Below are 10671 nucleotides of genomic sequence, written 5' to 3' on the forward strand. Positions count from 1 at the left end.
TCAACAATTGCGATTCACTTGATCCGTTTGACTTGAGTCTGTATAAGTATTTCCTTCTCTTTTTATCAAAAGATGCATTTTCCCGTTGTAATTAATTTTGGCGTGTCTTGAACCTCTACGTACTCTTCGCATGGAACATGAGGTCTCCTACTCCTTTGGGCAGATTAAAGGCGGTGCAATAATTATTATACCTTGCATGGGTTAGGTGGGCATGTTTCCTCTCCCCCACCAAAGCATTGACGAGCCTTCACTCGTACAAAATATTAAATTCTCTATTAGAGCGAAATCGGCGTGACGTCATAGGAGCTTGGATCTTATAAAGCTCGTTTCGAAACTCCATGTTGGAAAAATATCTTCTTTGATCCAATATCCCTAGACATTAGAATCTCTCCTTTTTGTTGCTTAGAATCGATTCTTCCCGAGAAAATGGCTTTTATTCGCAAGGCAAGGCGCTGGGGCGTCAATCTCCGTGTGTTAGCATTTACTCGCAGGATCAGAGGAGCTGTGCGATCAGGGCGCAGGAACAGAATAATCTCCAATGTATCCCCAGAAGTATTGGAGCACCACCGCCAACAACCCCAGCCTCAAGACCACCACGTTCCGCCGCTTGAAGATGAGCTGAGGCCGCCCGAATCCGAGCCTGAACGGGTCATCTCCATCAGAGAGAAAATTAAGCAAGCTTGCAAACGTGGAACGCTCATGGGCAAAGCTCTCCATATACCGGATCCCACACTATCTCAAGGATGGCGAGGACGAGGCCTACGTCCCTCAGATCGTCTCCCTTGGGCCGTATCACCATGGTAAAGAGCGCCTCCGCCAGATGGACGAGCACAAGTTGCGCTGCCTCCACCACATCCTCACGCGTACCAGTCACCGGATAGGCCTTTATCTAGACTCGGTGAAGGAGGTCGAGGAGAGAGCTCGCGCCTGCTACGAGGGGCCAATATCCATGAGCAGCGATGAGTTTGTGGAGATGATGGTTCTAGATGGGTGCTTTGTGATAGAGCTGTTTCAGGGATTTTACGACGGGGGGTTTGAGACACTCGGCTACCTTAGCAATGACCCCGTCTTCTCGATGCGGGGACCAATGCACACGATTCAGCGGGACATGATAATGCTCGAGAATCAGATCCCTTTTTTCATACTCAACCGGCTGTACTGCCTCCAGCTCGGCCACCCCGACCTAGAGGAGGAATTGGCCCACCTGGCGCTCGTGTTCTTCGACCATATGAAGCCAACAGAGGCGACCGACCATATGAAGCCAACAGATGCGACCAACCATAGTAGCAACAGGTTGGAGTTCCCATTACCTGACCTGGCTGAGCTCCATTGCCTTGCATTGTTCCGGCAAAGCCTCCTGCACCCGGGCGTGAATGGGGAGGCACTACCTGATCCGAGTGAGCTCCATTGCCTCACATTGTTCCAGCGGAGCCTCCTGCACCTGGGTGTGAACCAAGAGCCACCCAAGGACCAGTCACAAGGGCAGCAACAACTCATCCACTGCGTGACAGAGCTCCGAAAATCTGGGATCAAGTTCAACAAGGGGAAGACAGACAAGTTCTGGGACATCCAGTTCAAGGGCGGGAGCCTCCAGATCCCCCAACTTGTGATCCATGATGGGACAAGGTCGCTCTTCCTTAACTTGATAGCTTTCGAGCAGTGTCACTTCAAATGCGGCAACGAAATCACCTCCTACGTAATCTTCATGGACAACTTGATCAACTCCCCAAATGATATAAGGCACCTCCACAAATGCAAGATTATCGAGCACTGGCTTGGAAGCAACGCCGAGGTCGCTGACCTCTTCAATGGGCTTTGCCAAGAGGTGGTCCTTGACATCGACATCAGTTATCTTTCCACCGTGTCTACGCAAGTGATAGACTATTGCGGCCACAATAGGCATGGTTGGGCATTCCTTCTCAAGGAAAATTACTTTGGCAATCCTTGGTCAATCATTTCCTTCGTTGCTGCTTTGGTTTTGCTTTTGCTTACTTTCACACAGACCTTCTATACAGTCTATAGCTACCACAAGCCGGGATCTTGATTTCTCATACAGTGGAAATCATCAGTTGAGCACTTTACGAATGTTAAAATTCTGGTGAAAATCTAGCAATTAGGATTGAGGCTAATTGAGTATTAGCAATAAATTTGCAGATGAATGCTTGAGATGTGGAGGTCTCACCTCCTAATGAAGAGAACAATGTGATGGTGGTCAAACTCAGACCGCATGAACTATATTTGTCACAAAACCTTGAGTTCAATATGGCGACATATTTTCCAAAAACTATCTTATAAGTTTTGTAAACCACAGCTTTCCACTCGTGAATCTTACTACCTTTATTTTGCTTGGTTAAATATTTAAATTACATAACAAATCTAATGTTTTCCGACGTTTCCAGATGAAATTGAGCAAAAGTTGTAAAGCATTCCTTAGAGGTGATAAACAAGGCTACGAAAAAAGTAAAAGACAATTGATCGAAAGAAAAAATAAAAAAATTTGCCTTCTTGCTAGGCCAAAAAAACCTCTAAGGCGGTAACCTACGTGAATTCTGAAGGGCCTCCTCGTTCCTGATAAAGTTCGAACAATTGGCAAAAAGTCAGGGTTTAGAAGTTTGGAGGGCCACCCCTCTCCCTCGTCAATTTCTTGCTCGCACTCGTGTGCATTAGACGAGGTAAATTGCAATCATTGATTTTATGGACCCCATGTGAATCTCTCACATGGATCTCATGAGATCAATGGTTATGATTCCCTTAATCTATTAGACTTGAATCCGGATAAATATGTTCCTTTCTTCTTATCAAAAGAAGCATTTTCCCGCAATGCCAAATACAATTAATTTTAGTTTTGGCATGCCGGGAAAGTTGGGCCTCTCGAAAATGATTTTGACCCCATTGCTCCTCTTCACCGGGGGTATCTACCCAAAGCCTGTGAGCTACGCTTTCCAATTCTAAAATTTATTCTGATGTATCACTTAAAAGAAATAAGTTTAATTAATTTGCTTTTGAAGCTTACCTATGTAAAATGGATTTAAAAGAGGGCATTCCTTAATAAGGAGATCTACAATAATTCTCTCTAGTCCTTTTCCCAATAAATTGAGCTAAATGAAACTTCATTCCATCTCCTTATACACACCATGTGCATGATATGACAATGACATTAGAAAAGCTTGAGTGGGGACAAGATAAATGATCTTTCAAAGTACTATTAATTTTTTGATGATATTAAAACAGATAGTGTAGACATATGATTGGTTATGTAAATGTCGAATCTGATTAATTAAATAATGTGGGGCAATTTCTTTTGTTCTTTGATATTAAGTATTTTCATTAAACTTTCTTTCTAAAAGGTAAAATATAATAACTCGGTTGAAGTGTCGTGATTATATATCTTTGGTGGATTGTGTTAGAATAGGTTCCATTCTTCTAAAGCTTTCTCTCAATTCAAGCCATAGCACACGATTTCATCAAACAAAATGATCTTACTAATCTATATCGAGCAGATTATAAATAAAGAATATTTGGCTAAACATTTAGGAAAAGCTATACTTTTAAAAGAAATGGAGAAATCAGAACCAAGTCACTATGATATGAGTTAACCCCCTTTTTTAGCTAATCCCTAATCCCCGGATCAATCGTGGACACACTTTTTCCCTCACCTCGAGTTAATAAATCTCAAATTGTGCCTTTAGAACGATTTGTGTAGGGGACTGCACCATGAGATTTGATCCCAAGCCTGCCTTGATTGTGTGGAAACGTTCTAGGGTAAATAATTTACCGCGATGGTCAAGGACATAGGAATAAAGTGATCACATGTGCAATGGAGACGGACCCAAGTGTTTATAACAAGCAACAACAGATGACATAAGTGGAACAGTGGTGAAATTGGATTTATCAGAAATTTCCCCTAAGATGAGACTGATGACCAAGTGGTGTATCAAATCTTCCACCCAAAATTATTTAATAAGAAAAACAGTAATTACAACAAAGAGACAGCCGGCGAGGTAAACCAGGGATATCAAATCTTCCAGGGCGCCGCACTTAAGAATCCCTAAAATTGAATTTAATGAGAGTGAGAGCACAAAAAAACTCGGGAGATTTTTCTTCTTTCTTTCCTCTCTAATGGAAAAATAATAACTTTCCTTTTTGTAGTGATAATAATTTAATAAATCTGAAAACCTAGCAGGAAAAGTAAGTGTTTGCGTGTTTTTTGTTTTCTGCTAAACGTGGAATCAAAATTGAGGCCTCTCATGACCTTCCCCACGTAATTCTTTAATATCAAGATAACATTGTATATTTTATGTAACCCTATCGTTTCTCACCATTTGCGTTTAAATTGCTCCAGATTTGACCAACTTACATGAGTTAATGGCCTGAATTTAATTGGTTTATGAGGATTGTTGACCCGAATATGATTGGTTTATGAGGATTGTTGACCTGGATTTGATAAAAATTTGATTGGTTTATGAGGATTGTTGACCTGAATTTCATTGGTTTTTGAGGATTGTAGTATATAACATGGGTTTTCATCCACCGAACCTTTGCATGTGTCCTTGAACTTTTAAAAAAATAAATATATTATCTTAAAAGTTGAAAAGAACCATATATTAATATTCTTTTAGCATGATTTTTTTTTTTTCAAATAGAATCCATCAATTGACTATATTTTAAAGAAATGTTTACTAGAAGTCTTAAAACTTATCATGAAAGTATAATGAAGTTCTAAAACTTACAAAAAATGCAATCAATTTCTAAAACTTGTCAAATTGATACAATTGAGTTATTCTTTGAACACTATCTAATTTAACTAATAGAAAAGTACCGACATGGCTTTTTTTATTGCTTTCTTTATACCACATGGTGTTGATGTGGCTTAAACAAGAAAGACAAGTCTAAAATGAAGTTGTTACGTTCTAAATTTGATTTTTATAATAATATTAATTGGATTAAATTTATAATTAAAAAAAAAAAAGCAAACCCGCTACTATTGCCCTACCATCTCTAGGTTGGGTCGATGAAGTTGGGACAAGAGGAGGCCGAGGTCACCAAGCCCCAACCAGGCCAACAACCCTGGCCAACAACAAACCCTCGCCCAGATGTAGGTGGGGTGAGGGCCAATCAAGGCAAGGGTCACCGCTAGCTATGGTGGGGCTAGTGGCTAGCAACCCCACCCCAACCAATGGTGGCCCTCAGGTCTATTTAGGCAAGGGCCAACAACTCTCGCCTTAGATGCAAGCCCTCACCTACTATCGACAAGGGTCACCAGCCACTTGTTGGGCCCCACAACCCCAACCAACTCTTGCCCTTTCTTGGCGATGGTGGCAACCTCGTGAGCCCTAGATGGTTCCCCTTTTTATTTTTAATTCAATTTAATTAATATTATTATTATTAAAATTAAATTTGGACCAAAAAACTATCATTTTGGACTTATCTTGCTTGTTTAAGCCATGTCAATGCCACATAGAAGAGAAAGAAAATAAATAAATAAATAAATAAAGCAATGCCATCATTTTTCTTTAGCCAAATTGAACATTATTAACGGAAGGACTTGGTTGCACAAATTCAACAGATTTTAGAACTTACTTGCACATTCTAAATACTTTGTGATTTAATTGCACTTTCATGACAAATTTAAAATTTCAAGTGAACATCTCCCTATTTTTAATATGGTCTACTATTTCTAACCCTCTCTTTTGGCTTTGACCAATAAAATATGGGTTATAATATCATTTATACGCCATTAAATAAAAATAACATATCTTAACGGTTGTCATCTAAACAATAAAGTCTGCCCTAGCAAATTTCTTTTGGTAAGAATCTACCCAGCAAATTTAAGGAGGTATTTAATTATAGGTGTTATTTAGTTAAAGAAGTTTTTGTTTTAGTGAAAATACGAACTTTCTTGTTACTTTCTATTTTGCTATATGTGTTCCATGATTTAATTTAAGGAAAATTATATCTCCCCCGAATTTTAGGGGTAGTACACTTTTGTCCATAAAATTAGATAAGTTATACATTACCCTTTGAACTTTCATCTTGTTACACGCATTAACCCTCCATTCTTTTTTATATTGGTGTGTGTAATGCACATGTCATTTAAGAGATAAAAATATATTTTTCATCTCAAATTTTAAAAGAGAATCTCATTTACCCTTGATCTCCATAAAAATAGAAAATAAAACAAAGAAAATAGAGAAAAATAAATAAACTGAAAATGCATTTGGTTCAACATTTTGAAAGCCCATTAGGAAAATGCAAAATAGTTTAGCCAAAAATGATTTTAGGCAAATGTAAAGACCGTTTGGTAAACTATGTTTTGAAAGCAACTTTGAGAAAATGTCGTTTGGTAGAAAACACATTTGAAAAGCCCTTTGAGTGATTAATATTATTTTTTTAATTTCATTTGTTTAAAATTGAAAAAAAAATAATGTATGCAACCTTTTAAATATAATTTTGACAATAATACTAAAAAAATCAAATACATATATACACACACACACACACACACACACACACATATATATTTTAAAAAGACCAAACCCTTCATTGGAATTTTTTAATTTTCATTTTGTTAAAATTGAAAAAAAAATGTATGCAACTTTTTAAATATAAATTTTGACAATAATGCTAAAAAAATCATATATAATAAAAAAAAAAATCAAATCCTTTGTCAATTTTTTTAAATTTTTATTTATTTAAAATTGAACAAATAATGTATAAAAATTTTAAAATATAAATTTGAAAATAATGCTAAAAAAATCAAATACAAATATATACTATTTTATATATATATATAAAAAAGAAGACCAAACCCTTCATTGGAATTTTTTAATTTTTGTTTGTTTAAAATTGAAAAAAAAAAAAATGTAAGCAACTTTTTAAATATAAATTTTGACAATAATCTTAAAAAAATCAAATACATATATATAATTATTTTAAAAAAACTAAATCATTTGTTGAAATTTTTTAATTTTTATTTGTTTAAAATTGTAAAAAATAATGTATGTAACTTTTTAAAATAAATTTGAAAATACTGCTAAAAAATCAAATACATATATATATATAAAATCAAATATATATATATATATATATTTAAAAAGACCAAACCCTTCGTTGGTTATTTTTTTTTAATTTGTATTTTTTTAAAATTGAAAAAAAAATCATATGCAACTTTTTAAATAGAAATATTGACAATAATGCTAAAAAATCAAATATATAAATATTTTTAAAAGACCAAAATATATTTAATTTTTTAGCATTTATGTAAATTTGATTTTTTAGCATTATTTTGGCATTTAAAAAATAATAATGAGGGCAAAATATGACATTTGAAAAATGAATGATGATAGTTTTGGAAAAAAAAAAAAAGTTTTCAGCATTTGGTCAAATACTGAAAACTCAAAGCTAGTCTCTAATAGCATTGGGCTTTTAGCATTTCCAATGCTGACTTTCATTTGAAAACTACTTTAAAATGGTTGTCAAACGATCCAACATTTCTCCAATGGGCTTTGGAAGCTAAAAACCCCTTGGGAATGCTGAACCAAACACACTAGACCCAATTTTTCATAAGAAATGGATGATGTTTACATCAAAGAGCTGATGAGTTGGTATTTAATCACTCTGAAGCTCCAAGAAACAGTGGAATGTGGATTCACTCGGAAATCAAGCGCTAATGCATCCACAGAGTTAATAGATCAACACCACCGACAGCAACAACCATAGCCTCAGGACTAACAGGTTCACAAGCTACCGCAGGAACCATCCAAGGCTATCTAGATCGTGCTTGAGATCAACGAGGGCGAAAGCCTCCTCGAAGAGTAGCCAAGGTCACCCGAGTCCAAGTGGGTCGTCTCCATAAAAAGAGCAGCTTGAGCACCCTCAGACCAGACCACCGAGGCAAGAAGCGTCTCTGCCAAATGTACCAGCACAAGTGGTGCTGCCTCCACCACATCCTCAGGCTATTGATCACAAGATAGGCCTCTACTTGGACCTGGTGAAGGAGGTTGGAGAGAGAGCTCCCACCTGCTATAACGAGACAATATCTGTGAGCAGCAACGAGCTCAAGGAGATGACGACTGTCGATGGGCAATTTGTGATTGAGCTATTCTAAGGAGTTGCCGAGGGGTTTAAAGAACTCGGCTACCCTTGCAGTGAACCTGTCTTCTCAATGTGGGGATCCATGCACACAATTCAGCAGGACATAATCATGCTCCAGAATCAGATCATGCTCTTCATTCTCGACTGGCTGCTTGGTCTCCAGCTCAGTGACCCTGACCAGAAGGGGCTTGTGGGCAAGCGGGCACTTAGGTTCTTTGACCCTCTGATGTTGACGTACGAGCCCCTGACCAAGCTTAGCCGCAACAGGCTGGAGTCTCTTGGCTATGCCACCACCTTCGACCCATTATCCAACCAGGGCAATCTCCATTGCCTTGGAGTTTTCTAGTGAAGCCTCCTACACTCAGGCCTGAAGCCAGAGTCAAGGGCGTGGATCAAGCGCTGGTCGCACTCCAACCAGGAAGCTGACAAGAGGTGGCAATGGCTCATCCACTACATGACGAAGCTGCGGGAAGCTTGGATCAAGTTCAGCAAGAGGAAGTTAGACGGACATCCAGTTACACGGATGGGATCCTCCAGATCCCCCCACTTTGATCCATTATGGTATGAGGTCGCTCTTCCTCAACTTGATAGCCTTCGTGCAATCTCACTTCGATCGCCGCAACAACATCACCCTGTACATAATCTTCACGGACAACTTGATCATCCTGCGGTGTAATGGAGCACTGGCTTGGAAGCGACACTGAGGATGCCGACCTCTTCAACCAGCTTTACCAGGAGGTGGTCTTTGACATCAATGATTGTTATCTCTCGACCCTATCCATCAAGGTGATAGATACTATAACCCCAGTTAGAATTCCTGGAGCGCCATTCTCAAGCACAATTACTTCTTATCTCTCCTACCATCCATCAAGGTGACAGATACTACAAGCCCAGTGAGAATTCCTGGAGAGCCAATCTCAAACACAATTACTTCAACAGTCCCTAGGCAATAATTTCCGTCATTGCTGCTTTCGTTTTGCTTATGCTTTCTTTCATACAGACATTCCACGGAACCTATGGCTAGTATAGGCGTTCTTGATTTATGCAGTTGATTTTTGCAGTTATTAGGATTAGTTGACTCTCTTTTCCTCCCAAGGAAAATGCCCTTAAAAGATTTTACACAAAAATTTCACTCAAAATAAAAAAACAATTGCCCCTTCTTTTATTTTGTCATTGCATTGAAATAGACTTGTAAGCTACACAGAAGGAAGCAGCTAATATGTAGTTCGTACAAGTATCAGTTTTGGCGGCAATGTGAGTCCCGTTGGAATGTCCATTTAGTTTGTATGAAAATAGATTCTTTCTATCAATTCCTAAGAGGCTTGTGCCATTGGAACAAACCTCAAAACTTCCTAACAATTCCACAAGCATCTTTAAAGCGGCTCTCTGGTAACCTCTCCCATCTTAGATAAGCAGAATTCATGGCTGACAGAACATGTAATGTAAACTCATGAATGGCAAACAAGAGAGAGACGCCAACCCTTCCATTTCCTCCCAGAGCAGAAACAATCTTAACTTCGAGCAGAAGGTCATCATTTGAAATAACACCTTTACCTAGTAATGCCATGGAATCCTCGCTCAATACCCCGCAAGTACAGACATCCGACACTGATAACAATCCTCCTTCAAGAACCAAGAGAAATCCAATGATAGGTCGTCGTATATAGGCTTCATCAGGATTTCCAAGCTAATCCATGTCACAACAGTACATCCTCTCATAAATCGGCCATGCAACCAAAATGGGTAAGTAGCAGTCAATAAAAGACAAGAAGAGACAAACACAAAATATGTGAAAAAAGCGTACCCAGAACCAGGGAAGTAGGAACTACAGCTATATGAAAATGCGAGCAGCACCAATGAATGCCATGTCTAAAGAACAAATTGGGAGTATCCCTTACTAAAGCTAAGATATAGAAAGTACAATAACTTCACTCCTGAGAAGTTACCATGATGCTAGACGTAGGCTTTTCTATAATCTCTTTCAGAAAGGGGGAGTATCAGGCAACATGCCATATGGTCTTGAGCCAACATTTTGCTGTGAGAAACCTCCATCGGCTGGTACGATGCCAGGAAAAAGAGATGCCTACACAAGGACTATTGATAGATCATACACGAAAAATTTAATCCCCCAGTAAGCCTGCAGCATCAGTTGAAGATGCTCTCTTTCCATCATAGTGCAGGTGAAAAAGACATGGACTCAAAAGGCAAAATGAGCATACATACCAAAGGATCGGAGAAGCGGATACGCAGTAAAAGAAGGAAACCAAGGTTCAGCATACCCGTTTGCTGGAAGAGTGCGGGGCATATTTGTATTTGACCATAAGCATTATCTGTCTCCTCATTGTAAGCGTAAACAACATGACCCAGTAGAATAGAGTACAGGCCATAAGACGGGCAGATCAAACATGCTGAAGAACATCATTGCGAAAGCAATCACAAATGCCCATGTGATTCATAACATCACATGGAGAGAGAAGACCGACATGTTCAATAATTAACAATACCTTGAAGTCAGAATATACCAGAACACACGATTCCATCCTTCTCCTCCAAAATGAAGCGGATCAATTCCACCAA

At 38.6% G+C, this 10671-nt stretch overlaps 1 protein-coding gene across 1 annotated transcript; it reads left to right on the forward strand.

Annotated features, from left to right (window-relative positions):
• The first annotated feature begins 426 nt into the window (after positions 1 to 426).
• LOC104418501 (UPF0481 protein At3g47200) lies at positions 427 to 2243 on the forward strand. Its single transcript, XM_010029869.3, is given in 2 exon segments — positions 427 to 699; positions 701 to 2243. Coding segments are annotated over 2 exon segments (1617 nt in total). The 3' UTR covers positions 2045 to 2243.
• Positions 2244 to 10671: the final 8428 nt, after the last annotated feature.

The sequence above is a fragment of the Eucalyptus grandis genome, chromosome 9, assembly GCF_016545825.1.
Source record: "Eucalyptus grandis isolate ANBG69807.140 chromosome 9, ASM1654582v1, whole genome shotgun sequence".
In the NCBI taxonomy this organism is placed as follows: domain Eukaryota; kingdom Viridiplantae; phylum Streptophyta; class Magnoliopsida; order Myrtales; family Myrtaceae; genus Eucalyptus; species Eucalyptus grandis.